A 19,937-nucleotide genomic window follows, 5' to 3' on the forward strand; every position below is an offset into this window, starting at 1 on the left:
GTCAGAGATGCATCTTCGTTTTCATAAATAAATGCTTTGCTTATCTCTTGACTTCATCGTTAAAATTATTTTATTCAATTTTTAAATCGAAAATTGATGTAATATAAATAAAATGTAAATGCTTATTCTATTACTAGCATATTAACTTCTTATACTGTTATAAAAGTATTTAAATATTCGAACGTCTTCTTAGACGTCAACGACTAGCATTTACAAAGAATGCGACCACAATGCGACCACCATTCATAAGTTTTGTAGAGTAAAGGTTAATTAGGATTATTTATTATTCTTTATTGAAATGAACCCCATTATTTAATATATTATCAAAAAGATATTTTTTGTAGCTATACCTTAAATTATTTTTTAATTTATTACATTAACTACATTTCTTACATTTAATTGTGCAGCTGTCAAACGATGATTAGCGAAGCTGTCTCACTAAACGCGCAATAGCAAGTTGTGTAACTTCTTCACCGAAAAATCTCCGAATAAATAGAGCCATGCTAAATTACAAATATTACGACTCGCCCGAAGGGCAGGACATTTTCAAAAAAGTGTTTGTGACATCCAAATATGCTACTATGTCCGGGCTCGGTCTGGGCGTATTCGACGTCCTCATGTTTTCGCATCCCAAGGGTTTTGCGGGTACTGTGGGTCGCCTGGCGTACTACGTCGGTCCCGCAGTTGGTATGGCCGCAGCGTTCACTGTCACTGCCAATGTCGCTCAGAATTTCAGGGGGAAGAACGATAAGATCAACTATTTCTTGGGAGGAGTAGCGGCTGGCTCTGTGTTTGGAGCTTGGCAGAGATCGATCACTATCGGAGTGCCCGCGGCGGTGCTGCTCGGAGTAGCGGCGGTCATAAAGAAGACTGGCGTGGAAGAAGGCTGGACATTCTTCCCAGACAACAGCACTGCCCACCAGAATGCTATCTCAGCCAGAAATGACTTCACAATGGCTAAAGATGTCCTTGAATACAAGACCTGGTCCACTGGTGAGCATGTTCAAATTTTATGGAATAGTCTGTGGATTTAATTTTTTTTGTCAGATTTACAAGTTACCAAGTTAATACTATGTCATTCTAGCCAATCTAATAGATACTTATTTAAGCATTTTGCAGGTAAGTATTACAATACAAGACTTATTATTTAGTTGAGAATCAAAATCAGATGTTCTTTTGTCCCTATTTTATTTATCAACATAATAGCTATGGACAGTCTACTGGAAGATATTATTACTTGTTATTGTTAATGTTTTTGATAGTTATTGTTATTGCCAAAAGCATAAATAAATCCAGTCAGTAACTTATGAAAAGGTTCAATATCTTTTTTTTTATTTATGATAAGTAATGCTACTAGTGGCTCTGTGAGCTGTAGACCTCGCGAGCTGAGCTTAAAACTGAGTAAATGTATGGCTTCGTTGTTTAGAAGAATTTAGAGAATCTAATTTGACAATTAAAACCTTAACTATCGAACCTGCTTACAAAATTCGGGAATTGGTTTAGAAATGCGACCAGTAGAGTTGAACAGATGGACATACGAAACAATTTTTGGCTAACAGGCCAATTCAAACGTACACTGATATCAGAATAACGTCTAACTGATGTCATTTAGTTATCGTGCATTTCGCTGGTTCTTGTCCGTACATGTATTGGCGCAAGCGAGACGCACGATGACTACTAAATAACATGATAAAAAAAATATCATTCCGATGTCAGTGTACGGTCGGTGCCCCAACTTAAGTATCCACGTCGCCATACTAATTGTATAGAAAAGTGGATAGAGTTAGACCAAGAAAAGTCTGCAGAGATTTTGACAGCACACGCAGTGCCAATGTTATTTGTGCCAGTGTCAAAATCTCTGCAGACTTTTATTGGTCTAACTCTACTTATGTTAGGGAACCAACATTATCTTTTAATTAGCCTGTAAACTGCAACTGAGAAGCTTCGTGCGCGTTTGGTTTGCCAGTCTTTTCAGTCTTTGTTCCTCCGCGAGTCGCAATAGAAGGAGTTTCATGCTTTTAATTTTAGTCGAGTAAGAATTTAAATATATAACTAATCTAAATTCTAAAGAGAATAGATTGTATAGGGGACGTGCATGAACTATAGGGGGCAGAACAGGAGCCGTCAGATCTTTGGCGCGAAGCGTAGATGTGTAGTTTATGATTCCGATGTAGCCCACAAGATGGCAGAACCTACTATGCACAAGAAAACGTACCTACGAGAACGGTTGATGGTAGCACTTGCTTTGGCAATGTACATGTGCACATATGTTTCCGATTCAGGCCACAAGATGGCAGGCCCTCCAACGCGCACGGTCCCTATAGGGGGCGTGCGTGAACTATAGGGGGCGGCATAGGAGCCGTCAGATTTTTGGCGTGAGGCGTAAATGTGACGTTTATGCTTCCGATGTAGCCCACAAGATGACAGAACCTATACTATGCATAAGGAAACGTACCTACAAGAACGGTAGATGGTAGAACTTGCTTTGGCAATGTACATGTTTCCGATTCAGACCACAAGATGGCAGACCCTCCAACGCGCACGGTCCCTATAGTAGAGGGTTATTGTCGTACTAAATTTTGTAGTCACTGTAAATCAGTGCTGTAAATTTACTGCCATCTTTCGATACAGGATTAAAATGAAAATGAATAAAAAATATCAATAAATGTATACGGTATATGTATGGATAAATGTTTTTTATTTTTATTTTTAGAACGCCATATGATTTTGACCCATGTTCTTTTACTGATATGAGTAAAAATTGTTAAATATAAAAAGGTCTCGCCATCTAGACTAGCATAGAGGCCAAAGGTATGGCGCCGTATATTCAAGAATCAAATTTTCTTTAAAGCGCAAAAAGCCATCATCTCTTGCAAAAATTAAACGAATACGCTTAGCCCGCGCTTGATAAATAAAAAATACGATTTTTTTCATTTTTTCAAAATAAAATAATAAAATAAAAAACAACAATTGATACGAAATTTAAGTATAAAAAAATACAAAAAGTTGTGTAGCAGCATACAATTACTGGGGATGGAACCAGGGACCTCCCGATGCAAACAAAAAAAGCGAACGTTTGCAAAATGCGCCATGATAGTTCTTACTAAAGCTGACGAAATTTAGCTACTCATTCTCAAGTAAAAACGAAATATCTAAATACCGCCAAAACCAGCGATACAAATTTTCTGAATTTTTGGCCATTTAATCCGTCTATTACCAACCTGTCAACCGGACATTTCACCCAGTTGGACGGTTAGTACTTTTTTTTCCCAACCGGACATCTGGTTTGCTGGTTAATAGGTAATAGGCAATCCTGACCTACACCCTGGCTGTACGGTTGAAACTTTTTTTTTCCTAACTATTCATCCAAGTCGTAATCAAGGTGTTCTGTTAGTATTTTTTTCCTAATCAGCCAATTGAATTGCCAACCAGGTGGTCAGTTAGTAAATTTTTCCCAACAGACCAATTAGAAATGCCAGCTGGTTGGTCGGTTAGTATATTTTTCCCGACAGGCCAACCAGACACACCAACCAGGTGGTCAGTTAGTACATTTTTCCCAACAGACCAATTAGAAATGCCAGCTGGTTGGTCGGTTAGTATATTTTTCCCGACAGGCCAACCAGACACACCAACCAGGAAGTCAGTTGGTACATTTTTCCCAACAGACCAACCAAGATATACCACATCTTAATAAATGATAAGTTTTTGGCAAAGTTTCATTTACAGTATATGGTTCTATTTTCCCGTACTAGTGTGTAAAATAGCACTTTTCGTGCGTATGTCAAAAGTTTAAAGGGCCATATGTACTGTAAAACGTCGTACGATACACGTGCGAATAGGTAATTCGCAACTCGAGTCGATTTAAAACACTCCCTTCGGTCGTGTTTTAATTTATCGTTTCGAATTTCCTCTTTTCCGCACTTGTATCGTAAATAACTATTTTGGTACAAGCTTTTATCGCTGACTGTACTTTTCTTTCCACAGGCAACTAATGCTCATCGAAACAATTCTAAAAACCCCAAACACAATTAGTATGCGTTGTTTCATCACATAGTTCCTATGGCCACCTCCTGTCTCCATCATCAGATCAGCTCGATGACACCATAATATTGCATTGTCACCCGACTTACGTATGAATACAAAATTTCAGCTCAATCGGAAACCGGGAAGTGGATCAAATTTAACTTGCAAGATTTGATTACACACAGACAGACAGACAGACAGACGCACGAGTGATCCTATAAGGGTTCCGTTTTTTCCTTTTGAGGAACGGAACCCCAAAAAGTGTAAAAATCAAGTTTAAGTGACAAGTTTACCAATAACATTTATTTTGTATGTTCAAATACATTCAAAAAATTGAAAAAAACAAAAAGAATTATTTTTTTGTGGAATTGACCTAAACTCATATTGCAATTTTTTTCTTCTTTTGACCTCAGAAATGCGTGGTTAAAATTATTCGGTTTCCTCATGTTACACCGTGTATACAGTACGTGTATACAGGGTGGTTCCTGTTACAGGACCAATAAATTAAAGGCTGCACTCCTCAAACTGACCAACATTTGTTCTGCAACTTTTATAAATTATGAATCCTTTAGACTTCCTCTTTTTCATACAAAATAAATATTGACTTCAATGTACGCTCACATCAGTGTGTATGGCGTTGCTTGTCAGTTGTCACGCTTTAAACATAACAAAATTTGCAATACTTTGCGTCTTAGAATAAACTTTAAAGTGTAATAAAAATCAAAACATGACTTATTTTCAAAAATTACTGATCAAATGTTGCTCAGTTTGAGGAGTACAGCTTCCAGTTTAATTTATTGCTCCTGTTATAGGAAACATCCTGTATGGCAATGTTTTTTAACCGCCTTTAAAAAAAAGGTGGTTCTCAGTTTGACCCGTATGTATGTATGTATGTATGTATGTATGTATGTATATATGTATGTATATTCGCGATTATCTCGCGCTTGGCTGAACCGATATTGATGCGGTTTTCAGAAAAGTGTTTGTTACATTCTGGAGAAGATTGTAGTATACATAGATCTGAGCTGATGTTGAACCCTGGCTACCGTCCACCTAGTGGAACTCAGGTTTGGTGCAACATAGGCCCACGTTATTTTGCCAGCTTGGTGCAACATAGGCCCACGGTATTTTGCCAGCCGTTCGGGGCAGTTCCAAATCGGCATACTATAAAAGGAAAATATACTAACGTACCAACCAGCTGGCATTTCTAATTGGTCTGTTGGGAAAAATGTACTAACTGACCACCTGGTTGGTGTGGGTCAATTTCTGAACACGATTTTTTTTCTGCCCGTGATGAAAATCGCGGGTTAGCATCAGATAATACTTACCATTTTTTTTTTACATAAAGAAGTCACACTTTCACACCGAGTTCCATATGAATTCACTGATTAATTGGTTTTTATAGTACACTTAAAAATACCTAAAGGCTCAAATTACTACTCCCGTGCCCTGTCCGGAATCTACTTTTGAGCATAATGAAAAATCCTACCAAAAATTCTACATTAGTATCACTAATTTAGGGTCAAATACTTAAACTAGATGATATTTACTATCACTGAGCACATACACTATTAACTTCATTGTGGTAAATAACTCGTGATCGAAGTTTAAATTTTGTCCGAGCGCGCGAGTACAATTTCGTCGGCAAAACTCAAAGGGCTCTGACAGCCGACGTCTGTATTTGAACCGCCTCGTGTCCCGCCTCACCTGTACTGGCAGTATTCGGCTGTCTCTCAAAACAAAGCAAAACTACTACTAAACATAGCAAAGGTGCTTGACGGTCTTCTTAATAAGCAGCTCATCTTAATAATAGTATTTGCATTTACATGATGCTCAGTTCGGGTTTCGAGCCGGTCTCTCTTATTATATTTTTTATCAAATTATCAACATATTTTTTTTTGTGTAATGTTGGTATTTCAAAATTCCATGGGAATTAGACAAAAATGCTCGTTTGGTGAAATTGACCCGTGTGTCTGGTTGGCCTGTCGGGAAAAATATACTAACCGACCAACCAGCTGGCATTTCTAATTGGTCTGTTGGGAAAAATTTACTAACTGACCACCTGGTTGGCAATTCAATTGGCTGATTAGGAAAAAAATACTAACAGAACACCTTGATTGCGACTTGGATGAATAGTTAGGAAAAAAAAAGTTTCAACCGTACAGCCAGGGTGTAGGTCAGGATTGCCTATTATTAACCAGCAAACCAGATGTCCGGTTGGGAAAAAAAAGTACTAACCGTCCAACTGGGTGAAATGTCCGGTTGGCAGGTTGGTAATAGACGATTTAATCTATAAACATATATCAAAATGAAAAAACTCTTATGATATCGATACGTTTATTTGTTTAAGCGCTAGGTATCACGACTCCGCCATTTTTAAAAATTTCCAAATCCGGATTGACAAAAAAATTTTATTTAGTCATGGAATCTGGTCACAAAATTTCATGAGAATCAGTTAAGAATTGCGACCTGTAGAGGAGAACATCCGGAAATACAAAACTAAATATCTAAATACCGCCTAAACCAGCGATATTTTTTTTCTGCATTTTTTGCTATTAACTCTGTAAACATGTCTCAAAAAGAAAAAAACTCTTATGATATCGATACGACTATTTGTTTAGGCGACAGGTATCACGACTCCGCCATTTTAAAAAAATTCCAAAAACCGGATTGACAAAAAAAATTTATTTAGTCATAGAATCTGGTCACAAAATTTCATGAGAATCGGTTAAGAATTGCGACCTGTAGAGGAGAACATCCGGAAATACAAAACTAAATATCTAAATACCGCCTAAACCAGCGATAATTTTTTTCTGCATTTTTTGCTATTAACTCTGTAAACATGTCTCAAAAAGAAAAAAACTCTTATGATATCGATACGACTATTTATTTAGGCGACAGGTATCACGACTCCGCCATTTTTTAAAATTTCCAAAAACTGGATTGACAAAAAATTTTTATTTAGTCATAGAATCTGGTCACAAAATTTCATGAGAATCAGTTAAGAATTGCGACCTGTAGAGGAGAACATCCGGACATACGAAAGCAAATTGCTCGAGTCAAAACGTAGACCTTCGCTACGCTTCGGTCAATAATTTAGGAGAATTAGGATAACCAAACTGAAAAAACCTTGATTTAACCCCCTTTTAGCATAAAAATAGAGGTAGTCAATAGAGTCTTGGCGCTATTGATGCTGGTTAAGAATAAAATGCAAGAGGGTCAAAAATGAGGTTGTTTCTATGCTACATTGCGTAATAAAGGGTTAATTAAGTATAGATAAATTAGATAATATTTTCTATCAAAAAATAATTTTTACTCTCTATTTTAACCCCCTTATTCATAAAACATTACAGGCCTGATTTAGTTAAATTATGTTTTATCCCTTTCTTACAAATATGTATATAAGTCAAAATGACAGATACAGACAAACGATTATTAGCTAATTGAGGCTTGTAGCGCGTTTATGAATAAGGGGGTAAGGGCTTGTGCACAAATCACGCGAGGTTCGATAGGGGGAGGGGGTCACGAAAAAATCACGATAGATCACGTTGAGGGAGGGGGGTATAAGGAAACCTCACGTGTATTTTTCTACAGTGAACGAAACTAAGAAAAAAACACCTACCACATGAGTAGATACTTTTTCTCGGTTTCATTAAACATAAATCTTCACTCTGCACTTCAAAATAGCGAGTCTATTTAACGAAAATAGAAAAATAAACAAGATTTTCTATATACAATACAATTTTTCTTAAAATTAGGTCGAATGAAAAAATTTCAAAAAAATACACGTGGGGTTGTGTGGGGGAAGGGAGGGTAGCGAAAAACCTCACCAAATATCACCAGGGGGGAGGGGGGGTCAAATAGTAGCCGAAAACAGAAAACAGAAATAGTAGATATTTACTTTTATGCAACAAGACTTGCATAAGGTAGGTAGGTACTTAAATGCAAGTTACATACTTGTATTCAAGAGTTTTAGCTGAAATGGTCAGTAAAGTACAACATACAGTTATTAAATAGCTTGTTTTTACTATAAAAATAATTATAAGTATTAATGATGTTGTTTTCTATTTCAGGTCATTAAATAGAAGAACTCATTGGTGTAGTGTAAATATGAACAGCTTGTAATTAATTTAAGTAAAATAAAAGAAGATCAATTGTTTATTTTTTTTTATTGAATAGTTTGTTACTAGTGGAGTTTAATAGAAAAGACAAATAATGTGAACAAATATGACAGATTTTGGTTTTCATTTAAATAAATAAAAGGTTTAAGTATATAAACTGCTGATAAAATCATGGTTGACCACAAAAAGTGCGAGATTACAAAGCAATTAAGGTAAATTGGTTCGTTTATTGTCTTTTTTATTGAACTCCACTTTATAAAAAACCGAGACACCCCATGAGCGGTAAAATTATATTGTCGATTCTAAGATAGCCAAAATTAATAAAAAGAGGAATTGTTTTCTTAAATTTAAAAAGGCCCGACTCCCGACTCTTAAATCTAAAGAGACCCCCACACAAACAGGACAATTAGAAAAGGCTTATTATTAACCAGGCAACTAAAATATTAAACAGGAACTTTCATTGGGCATATAATCATATAATTTGGCTGTGCATTAATATTTTAGCGCTAAAAAAAATATATTAGCCTCAAATATAAGCATCATATTATTAAAAAAACTGGCAGCAAAATCAAGCCACCCAAAAAAATTTTAGGGAACTTAAAGTGATAGGTTGGCGACTAAAATAATAAATTGGCAACTAATATTGTAAAGCGATCATAAAATTTAGTTGCCATCTAGTTGTTCACACCTAAGTAATCAACTATAGTCATAACTGAGCATGTCGTTTCAGCTAGGTAGTATTTTAACACGGAAGCAGTTAAATTTAATGAATATTGGTCACTTTTTACACAAAACACCTCAAATTAATTTACCAATATGTAATGGTCAGTATACATATAGTCGAAATTTCTAATCATGAAACGCCTAATGGCCATTATACCATTAGATCTTTAAATGTTTAATTACTAATTTCAATAGTTACCACTGTGTTCTGCTAGACTCAACAGATAGGTGCGACGACGAGCAAAGCGAGGAGGAGCGTGTTAGGTTGACCGTGTAATGACCAAACAAAATATTTTAAAAGAACTTAATTTTTGAATTAATAGATAGCCGTTTTCTTTTTAAAATGTGCTTCATAAATGGTCTCCAATATAATAATTCAGTTGCCAAATAAATACTTGGTACCTGCCTAAAAATAATCAAAAGCTGTAATGGCATTAAAATACAACTCATATTGATATATTTTAAGGCTCCGTTTTTGTTGCCAAACTATTAATTTTAGTACCCATTTCTATTTTTTTAAACTACCCAAATTCGATTAATTAGTTGACCGGTTAAATACGTGCCATTAGAAAATATTGATAATAGATTAATTTAATAGCCACATGTAGATGTATTTTATCCCCTTCAAATCTCCATATGGCAAATTTTGTTTGTCCAAAATGCCATGTCATCAACAAAAAATATAAGCAATTGACTTGAAGCGCAAAAAACTCCAAAATATATATATATATATATATATAATAGACTCAAAGATTATGAATGGGTACTAGGGTACTAGGTATAAAGAAAACAACATAGTATGTTAATCTCATTTATTTCTTAAACAACTAAAAAACTGGTCATCGCTAATTCAACTAAATTCTGTACCTAAGGAACGAATTACTATTTACCTACTCCCAACACTTCACACCTACTTTAGTCTATAACTAGATCTTAAAATTTTAAGGTACAAAATCTTAGTCGCGCGATTATAACAAAATGCTACTATAAAAATGTTAAAATAACATTAACATTACTAATTTTATTAATAAATAAGTAAATTATACTCGTGTAGAACAATTGACAAAAATTATGATCATAAAAACATTACATTATTTGTGAAAGAATGAGAAAGGGAATGTTTTAAGCAAAAAAGGTGTGTTATAATTTTTGGGAGTCCAATTCTCATTTTATAATATATTTTTATTTAATAGGTGTATAATGGTCTTGCACAATACAAAATAATAAAATAGTATATAAAACATAACATGACAAGCAACTTGACTTTTCTATCTGGCAACACTTTAAAAAATAAAAAATATTTCTAATGTACAGAGGATATGGTAAAACAATAAAAGTTTTAACAAAATAATATTCTCTTAAATGCACAATTATTGCTATTTCAAACACTGAAGTGCATAATTTTAATAAAATACTTTGTAAATACGTTTACAATAATTATAAAATATTGTTAAACCTTAATGATTGCTATTCCGAGTATTAAAATGTAATTCTGATGTCACTATTTTTATTTTTGCATCGTAAAGTGTACTTTAACTAGACTATAGGAGCCATTTTTGGGAATAATATCAATACATATTTCAAATTAGTAATAACATGTAATGTATCACTCAAGTCAATATGAACTTACGTATTTAAAAAAAAAAAAAAAAAAAAAAAATAACTATTTAATCATTTTAAACGTGAACGCGTCGAAAAAATTTGGCTAAATTACAGACTTTCAAGTATATTTAAAAAGCTTTAAGATTTACTAAAGTTTGGAAGGAAATTTGGCACATAAATAACATTTGAACACGAATAATAAATTCACTATTTTCTAAGACTGGCAACATTAAACACAATCGATGACGTTGAAATTGAAACCTAATTACAGTTGCACAAGGTTTAAATTCGGTGATAAATCTTCAAACCTGACTTTGTTTTTAAATATTGCAATTGCCGCTTCATTTCACGTAAGTACTTAAACGTTTAGGAACAATATAATAACACAGATGAAGGCCTATTATTATGAATTTGATAAGACTCCACCATAAGGTAAATACCATGGTATAATAATATACTCCGCCTGGTACTCCATTCCCGTCTTTTCTAGGTCACCTAACTGACACGGGCCTACGTCATCATGCGACAGCGCTATATGATAATATGCGATAGCGCTATATATAGCGGCCATGTTGTTGTGACGTAGCCCCGTGTCACTCTGGGAATGGAAGACCATGTTTTATTAGACTATGGTAAATACCACTTAATAGCAATAAAAGCAAGTAGCTTTTTATGTAAAGTTCTTTTCAAAGTGAACCTTTTCATTGCTCCTTAGGGGCTATTCATAAATTACGTCATTTCAAATTAGGGGGGGGGGTCTGGACATCGGATGGTGGTAGCATGACATAGGAGGAAACGGGGTCATTCGAAGCATGATTTTTGGATGATGTTAGGGGGGGGGTCCAAAATCGTCAAAAATCGATGACGTAATTTATGGACAGCCCCTTAGTATAAAATTAATAACTTAAAGACTGTTCCAAGCAGAGACACGATTACTATAGTCTGTCAAGCCATTTCCCTCAGAAGCGGCAAATTTAAAAAATGTAGGCGCTAAGGGTTATCGTCCTATAGAAAATTTGAATTTCACGCCTTTTCCACCTAACAAATTTGTTTGACAGACTATAGTTAACCTGTAAACGTAATAAACACAATTCCACCGTATTATTATAATATACGATTCAAATTATAGGTATCTCAAGCAGAAGTAAAGTAAAGCAGGACCAAAAATGTAAACAAATAGTAAGCAAATAACAACCGTATGCGTATGTATAATAAGGTTCAAATCAGATAGTTCCAACGACTAGAGTAAATCAGTTCATTTCTGCTCTTTCAGCCCCTCATTCGCTTCATCATCATCATCTTCCTCCTCGATCTCTTCTATTTCTATTTCCTCTTCGATCTCCTCGTCTGACGATTCCCCCTCTTTCTGTATATAGATAATAATATTAATTAAATAATGGTAAGCATTTGTTATCAAAATTAATGGGCAGAGAATCCCTGGGTGAAGGGACGACTAAACAGCTTTTTACAGCTACCTGAACTTAACACATTCAGGGCCGTTCGTAGCGACTAAGCGCTCCATACGGCGAAACCGTGGCTACTCGCTACTCGCTACGAGCGTAACCCGTAGCACTTAGTGGCAATGAATGTGTTATTACTGACGACAGAGACGCATCGATGCGTAGAAGTGAGATAGAGGTATCACAGCTCCATCTGCCATCAATTACTAATTGTAATTCAGGTAGATTTAAGGCATATTTCGGCTCAAAATTGTTATGGGTCATTCTACGACAAGAGTAATGCGATTCATTTCATGCGTGCCTAGTTTTGATACATTATGCAAAAATAAGTATCAATTTATCTGGAGATAAGTATTAATTTATACCTATCACACTCAAATTCGCACCATTAATTGTGTCGCTTAACTTCAAACTCGGGTAAATCCATTCGAATCTCTCAGCAAATATCTACCCTATTACCTTTTCTTAATACCAAAATCGCATAATTTGACTGATGGATTTAGCCGAGTTTGAAGTTAAGCGACTCAATTTTGAATAACACCGGAATGAAATTGTGACACGCGTTACTTTTTTGTGAATTGACTCTTACGCATGCAGTGTAATACACAGGCAAAAATAAAGACTACCTAGATATATCAAATATAAAAAAAAAAAAAACAAAAACGATTGCGACTCAAAGGAAAATAAAAGTGGCAATTTATAAAACTAAGTTCGATTTACATATTTAATGTAAAAAAAAAGTCAATAATTATAATAGGAAACGGCAACTATTCTCGCTTACTTCCTGTGTGACGTCACTTCCGTTACGATTGGGCGCTAGAATGATAGATTTAACTTTTTTATTTAATTTATACGATTTTTAGCAAAGTAAGGAATAGTTTTGGAAACGACGTATAATTTAGAAATTCCGAGATTATTCCGTTGATGAAATAATCCGAATACACCTTAATAATTTAAATATAAATCTATACATATAATAAAGCTGAAGACGGTCGAAAGTCTGTACATGGAAGATATTTGAAAAAAAGTTGGCTGGGGATACTTAGAATCGATAACAGAACACGTTCCAAAAGTTTTTAGAATTTTTGTCTGTTTGTCTGTTTATCTGTTTATCTGTTTGTCTGTTTATTTGAACGCGCATCACGTGAAAACGGCTGAACGTATTTTGATGAAAACTTTACTAATCTGTCGAGAAAATCCCCGGCCAGGTTATAGGCTATAAAAATTCAACCCCTAAAAGGGGGGGTAGCCACAACACTCGATTGACTTAAGTTTGCCTCTGAATCTTATGGCGCTACTTAGGAAGGAGGGGCAAACTTTTTTCAAATATGTGCTACCACTATTGAGTACCCTGGTAAACTAACAGATGGAGCTGAATTTAATACATTGTGACATGAATAAGCCACCGAGGAAAGATTTTGCCAAATTAACTCTAAGTTTAGAAGACACGGATATCAACAAAAATAATTGAATAATTATGTTGATTTAATAAATAATAAATTAATAATATATCGAAAAATGTTCGCGCTCGCTTCGCTCGCGTTTTCAATAACTTTCTAAGATATGTCGACTGCAGCAACATTACTCTGTTGCAACGTTGCTGCTGCAGCACTGTAAATTTTCGTGATAAAATGATGTGACTGATTTCCATACTAAAAGTAAAAATGTACAACTGTCTATCAAATTGCCTATTTATACCGAAAAAATTTCGCGCTCGCTTCGCTCGCATTTTTAATCACTTTCTATTATATGGCGACTTCAGCAGCGTTACTCTGTTGCAACGTTACTGCTGCAGCACTGTCAATTTCCGAATAAAATGATGTGACTGATTTCCATACTAAAAGTAAAAATGTACAATGTCTATCAAATTGCGTTTTTATATCGAAAAATATTCGCGCTCGCTTCGCTCGCTTTTTCAATAACTTTCTAAGGTATGGCGACTGCAGCAGCATTACTCTGTTGCAACGTTATTGCTGTAGCACTGTCAATTTTCGTGATAAAATGATGTGACTAATTTCCATACTAAATGTAAAAATGTACAACTGCATGTCTATCAAATTGCGTTTTTATATCGAAAAAATTTCGCGCTCGCTTCGCTCGCGTTTTTAAACACTTTCTAATATATAGCGACTGCAGCAGCATTGCTCTGTTGCAACGTTACTGCTGCAGCACTGTCAATTTTCGTGATAAAATGATGTGACTGATTTCCATACTAAAAGTAAAAATGTACAACTGTCTATCAAATTGCGTTTTTATATCGAAAAGTGTTCGCGCTCGCTTCGCTCGCTTTTTCAATCACTTTCTAAGCTATGGCGACTGCAGCAGTATTACTCTGTTGCAACGTTACTGCTGTAGCACTGTCAATTTCCGTGATATAATGATGTGACTGATTTCCATACTAAAAGTAAAAATGTACAACTGTCTATCAAATTGCCTATTTATACTGAAAAAATTTCGCGCTCGCTTCGCTCGCGTTTTCGATCACTTTATAAGATATGGCGACTGCAGCTGCATTACTCTGTTGCAACGTTGCTGCTGCAGCACTGTCAATTTTCGTGATATAATGATGTGACTGATTTCCATACTAAAAGTAAAAATGTACAACTCTGTCTATCAAATTGCGTTTTTATATCGAAAAATTTTCGCGCTCGCTTCGCTCGCGTTTTCAATCTCTTTCTAAGCTATGGCGACTGCAGCAGTACTACTCTGTTGCAACGTTACTGCTGCAGCACTGTCAATTTTCGTGATATAATGATGTGACTGATTTCCATACTAAAAGTAAAAATGTACAACTGTCTATAAAATTGCGTTTTTATATCGAAAAATTTTCGCGCGCGCTTCGCTCGCGTTTTCAATGACATTCTAAGATGTAATAAAGGTGACATTCGGGTGGCGACTGCAGCAGCATTAGGTACTCTGTTGCAACGTTACTGCTGCGGCACTGTCAATTGTCGTGATAAAATGATGTTATTAATTTCCATTCTCAGCTGTAATGCGGCAATGAACGTCACTCAATTTACCAAAAAAATTCAATGTAATCTTGATGACCCTAGGGAGAGGGGGCACCATGGTCTAGAAATGCTTAGGGCATCAAAATATCTTAATCCGGCACTGGTCGTTTGCGGAGTCAAATGATTTGGGACTCGCATTTTATACGCATTACCATGCATTCCCGAAAACAATCGAATCATTCCCGAAAGTCTCGCAACGCATTGAGGTTACAAGGGGCACGTGTCTTCCTCAGGAGTCTGAAGAAGACCACGGTGAGTGGCGGTCTAGCCACAAACAGGCCGCTTCGCTTTCGCTCGCGCGCGTATACCTTACGGCTTACTGTATCGTCCGATATACACCTACTACCTACTCTGTCGTTTAAATCACGTGTAAATTTTGAATAAGGGCGAAAAAACTATTGACTTTGGAGTGTAGTTTTTTTAGTGGTTTATTTAGTGGTACCTAATTGTAAAATATTTTATCTGGACTACAGTCCTCTAGCATATCCATCTGTCAACTTTACCTACTTCAAGTTCCGCCTCCAGGGGAGAGGGAGAGAAATTAGGATTACAAATTAGCCGCTTACTGACACAGACCGAATTCCACGCGGGCGGAGCCGCGGGCACAGCTAGTAGATAAATACCTCTGCAACCGGCTGGGTCATGGCGCTAGCTGTGGTGAAGTCATCCATTGTCGATTCTACAAAAAACGATAGCACTGTCAATAAGGGCAAGTTTTGTGTACCGCTCCTAGAAACCGGACCAGCGGTCGGCAACAGGCGGCCCGCAAGCATGTAATATTGACAAACGGTATCGTCTTGGATCGTCCCATTCGTTTTTCGTCAAGTTCTTAAATTAGCTTTCGTCACGCATTCTACATTGAAAGCCACCGACGATTGTGACGAATGTAGAATGGGTGACGAAAGCAGAACAGGACTAATTTAAGAACTTGACGAAAAACGAATGGGACGACCCAAGACGATACCTGACAGACGACAATGTCTGATAAAGTCATAAATATTAACAAAGTGCGGCCCGCGTCAACTTCGTTAACTATATACTATGTGGCTGGCTGCTAAAAGGTAGCCGACAGCTGAACTAGACGAAACAAAGGGTACCTTGCGTACCTACTGGAGACACTTGAATTTGAAATGAAATGAGATATTTATTTGTAAAACTAATGGGTGTACATATAATTGGTCAAGCAGATCTTGTCAGTAGAAAAAGGCGGCAAATTTGAAAAATGTAGGCGCGAAAGGATATCGTCCCATAGAAAATTTGAATTTCGCGCCTTTTTTTTCTGACAAGATTTGTTTGACCGTACATAAAAGATCTTATTCTATAGACAGTTACAGTATCTCCACTTTCAGCCTATTCGCCTCATAAATGTTAAGTGAATGAAGTGTTAATATCAGTTTTTAGGGTTCCGTACCCAAAGGGTAAAACGGGACCCTATTACTAAGACTTCGCTGTCCGTCCGTCCGTCCGTCCGTCCGTCCGTCCGTCTGTCACCAGGCTGTATCTCACGAACCGTGATAGCTAGACAGTTGAAATTTTCACAGATGATGTATTTCTGTTGCCGCTATAACAACAAATACTAAAAACAGAATAAAATAAAGATTTAAATGGGGCTCCCATACAACAAACGTGATTTTTGACCAAAGTTAAGCAACGTCGGGAGTGGTCAGTATTTGGATGGGTGACCGTTTTTTTTTTTGCTTTTTTTTTGTTTTTTTTTTTGCATTATGGTACGGAACCCTTCGTGCGCGAGTCCGACTCGCACTTTTTTTAAATATTGGTCGACAAGAGTCAGTTTGTTTAGCGCCGTAGTTCGCGCAAGCAGTTTTTTTGAAGGCGGAATACTTTTGGAACACCTATGCCCCATAATATTAGGCCGTACCTAAGATTTGACATTACGTAACCATGAAAACTGGGTCTTACCTGGGTCGATTTCGGGCAAGTCCTCGTCCTGGGGCGCGTCCTGGATCAGAGAGAGCGTCATCTTGCCGCTGACCACCGCCTGAAAACAAATGTCGACTTGTAAATGATTTAGGTCTTGGTCCTCGATTGGCGCCGTACGCTGCGTACGTTAGGGTGACTGCTATAGTTTTTGTCCACTTAGTAATTGGCCACTCCTAACAAATCAGAAAGAAACAAGCCAATTGAAGCCTTAAGGGGCCCACTGATTAACAGTCCGCCGGACGGTATCGGCCTGTCAGTTGTTCGGAACTGTCAAAATTTTGTTCTAACTGACAGGCCGATACCGTCCGGCGGACTGTTAATCAGTGGGCCCCTTTATTGTTAAGAGTGGCCAATTACTATAGCAGTAAGGTACATTGCATGGGAAGACGACAACATTTCTATAGAATATGGGTCTGGTGGTACAACAGACTCATTTTAAAACATTAGTTTTTGTTAGACTCGTGTTTGAATAATTCAAAGAATTTTCACGGCCTAACAAAACTGATTTCACAGAATAAGTAATAGTACTACCGTACAGAAAGGACACTTCCTACAAAACCGAAGTTTGACAGCGATTCAGGGTCGAATCATGATATCCCTAACTTATGGCACTATCCCTTTCGACTTTTTAGGGTTGTCAAAATTCAAGTAATTATCTTATCTATGGCCGTGCACGCAAAGGGACGTCAAGTTGTGTCAACCCTAATAATTGCTCGGAGCAATGCTGAGCCGAACGGAGCCGAGTTTGCCCGAAGTTAGGAGTGTCTGCCCACTGCTGATGTTTGACAGCAGTAAGGCCAGGGATCGTGACGTCTTTTCTTAATGAATGACATAGAGTAAAGAGATAGTTAGTAAATGAAAGAAATTAATAGTAAAGAAAAACAGAAAATCATTTATTCGTCCTAAAATAGGGTTGTTGACACATGTAGAAGTGTATAACTAAATCTAGTTAAATAGATAGAAAATGAGCAATTTATCACAATAAATTGGAAACTTAAATAATATATGGGCATAATAAAAAAAATACACGTTAAAAAAAAATGATAACTTCTGAATAGGAAAAAAATAATGGTACCATTCGATTCCTTACATTTTATTTAAGAAAATATTGTATACCAACAATATGCATAAACGCAGTATTTCACCGAAAAAATCGCAATTTCCGTGTTTTCCATACATCGAAACGGCCTCTAACGTTACATGGTGGCGTCACGATGTATTGCCATTTTCTTAGAAGCGTTTCGTCAGTAAAGTGCGGGTGCCAGACTTTGACCATCATTTGTGACTTTTGTATTGCTTTAAGACAATGGGTCCCATACAGACATTTGATCCTCAAAACAAACCTAATCGATTGATACCATTCATAAAAAAATGTCAAATACCCTATTAAGTGAAGCGATATCACCGCCATCTGTGCTAAACTTTGCGCGTTACTGTTTGTGCTCATATTGTGCGTACTCCTAACCGTGTTGTAAAAACTAGAGATGCCCCGAATAGTGAATTTAACCGAATACCGAATATTCGGCCCCCCTCGGCCGAATACCGAATATTCGGCATGACATGCGGACGTGAGTCACAATAATTACGAAAACTGTTCGCCAACAAAGCACAACGTTTGCTAAGATATATTTTTATGTTGAACAGAATTAATGAATGTAGTTAGACTAGTTAGAGTCAATCAAATCAGACCCATGATAAAAATAAAATATTTTTGAATCATCAAATGCTCAAAAACGTGCCTTAGTATTTGACCACTTTCCAAGAATACGTTTTAAATATTAAATATACCTAGTTTTTTGTTTTATTTTTTTGAGAAATATTTATTTTTAGGTAGGTGCAACATATATTCGGCATTCGGCCGAATAGTAGGCAACATTCGGCCGAATACCAAATATTCGGCAAAGTGGTCGAATAGGCCGAATACCGAATAGTTGCCGAATATTCGTGGCATCTCTAGTAAAAACTGACCGGTTCATGTTTCTTGTGCGGCTTGGCTCTGTCTTCGAAATCTGCCACCAGCACCCTCGACTGCTGCGGGATATTGGTCTCCAGGAATATGGACTTCACCTCGTCGGCCTCGTGCTGCAATATGGACGTTATGTCAGTGGGATATGTTCGCTTTTTGGTTGTAAGTTGGAACAACGGATGACAGTTGCAATTTTTATTATAGCTAATAGTTATAGATTATGGAAGCGATGTAAAGTGGACAAAATCGTGTCCCCTGATAAAGATGGCGCTGTACAAACAGCGACACTCTTAACTGTCCATCGGTAGACCTTATGCCTTTATTAATAAGGTTTACCAATGGACAGGGATGGTGTTTAGCAAAAATGTGTCAACCCACATTCATTTTGCAATAAAATGTCAACTTTAAGCGTCAATTTTTTGAGTCGACATCTTATTGCAATATGAATGTGGGTTGACACATTTTTGCTGAACTCCATCCGACATCGTCAAACGTCAACTTTTGACAACTAGATTTACCGCACTTCAGGGGCCCGTTTCTCAAAAGCTTGTAACTTGTAATACAAGTGGAAGTCCCTTTCTAACTTAAGCTGTCAAAGTGACATCCGCTTGTATTACAAGTTAGGTACAAGCTTTTGAGAAACGGGCCCCGGGTAGTCTTCAGGCACGTTTTTTCTTTCACTTTATACCTCTTTAATAATCTTTGCTACATTTTTTTATATTTTTATACCCGGTACGGTAAAGTTACGTTGAGATTTGTTTAAAATCCGTTTAACACTGACTTTTTAAATCAAAGACTAGACAAATTGCTGTAGAATCTTCGGTCAAAAGCGGAATCAAATCAATAGATATACAGCAACAGAAGCAAAATATTCGAATTAAATAGTAAATCGAATAAAGTACAGTCAAAAAAATTAATTTACGACCCATTTCGTACCTTGTCACAGTGACAATCAATATGACAGTCGCTAGAGACCTCATACTATTGTCACTGTGACACGGTACAAAATGGGTCGGCCATTAGATTCTTTGACTGCACATATAAAAAAAAAACATTTATTGAATTGACATTGTTTGTTAGCTAAAATGGC

The 19,937-nt window shown here is 36.5% G+C and overlaps 2 protein-coding genes and 1 long non-coding RNA gene across 10 annotated transcripts in view; 2 read left to right on the forward strand and 1 right to left on the reverse strand.

The window, feature by feature from the left end:
• LOC134798468 (uncharacterized) overlaps positions 1–19,937 on the forward strand; it is a 350,482-nt gene that overhangs the window by 286,333 nt on the left and 44,212 nt on the right. The gene's annotated exons all lie outside the window — the stretch shown is intronic.
• Positions 420–8,173, forward strand: LOC134798450 (NADH dehydrogenase [ubiquinone] 1 alpha subcomplex subunit 11). The gene is made up of 2 exons (XM_063770890.1): positions 420–993; positions 8,097–8,173. The coding sequence occupies exons 1-2, from the start codon at positions 501–503 to the stop codon at positions 8,102–8,104; spliced, it is 501 nt and encodes a 166-aa protein (XP_063626960.1). The 5' UTR covers positions 420–500; the 3' UTR covers positions 8,105–8,173.
• LOC134798422 (triadin) overlaps positions 11,652–19,937 on the reverse strand; it is a 46,290-nt gene continuing 38,004 nt past the window's right edge. For 3 of the 8 annotated variants that reach the window (XM_063770851.1, XM_063770855.1, XM_063770853.1), the window contains 4 exons: positions 18,850–18,963; positions 16,861–16,939; positions 15,564–15,619; positions 11,652–11,835 (listed from right to left, as the gene is read on the reverse strand). In XM_063770851.1, coding sequence (XP_063626921.1) covers positions 11,725–11,835; positions 15,564–15,619; positions 16,861–16,939; positions 18,850–18,963 — 360 coding nt within the window. In that variant the 3' untranslated portion in view covers positions 11,652–11,724. The remainder of the gene's footprint in view (positions 11,836–15,563; positions 15,620–16,860; positions 16,940–18,849; positions 18,964–19,937) is intronic. The other 5 variants (XM_063770859.1, XM_063770857.1, XM_063770852.1 and 2 more) reach the window with 5 other exon arrangements.

The sequence above is a fragment of the Cydia splendana genome, chromosome 16 (assembly GCF_910591565.1).
Source record: "Cydia splendana chromosome 16, ilCydSple1.2, whole genome shotgun sequence".
NCBI classification, from domain to species: domain Eukaryota; kingdom Metazoa; phylum Arthropoda; class Insecta; order Lepidoptera; family Tortricidae; genus Cydia; species Cydia splendana.

Coding starts and splice junctions, on each gene's coding strand:
- LOC134798450 (XM_063770890.1), top strand. CDS start 501: ATGCTAAATTACAAATATTACGACTCGCCCGAAGGGCAGGACATTTTC.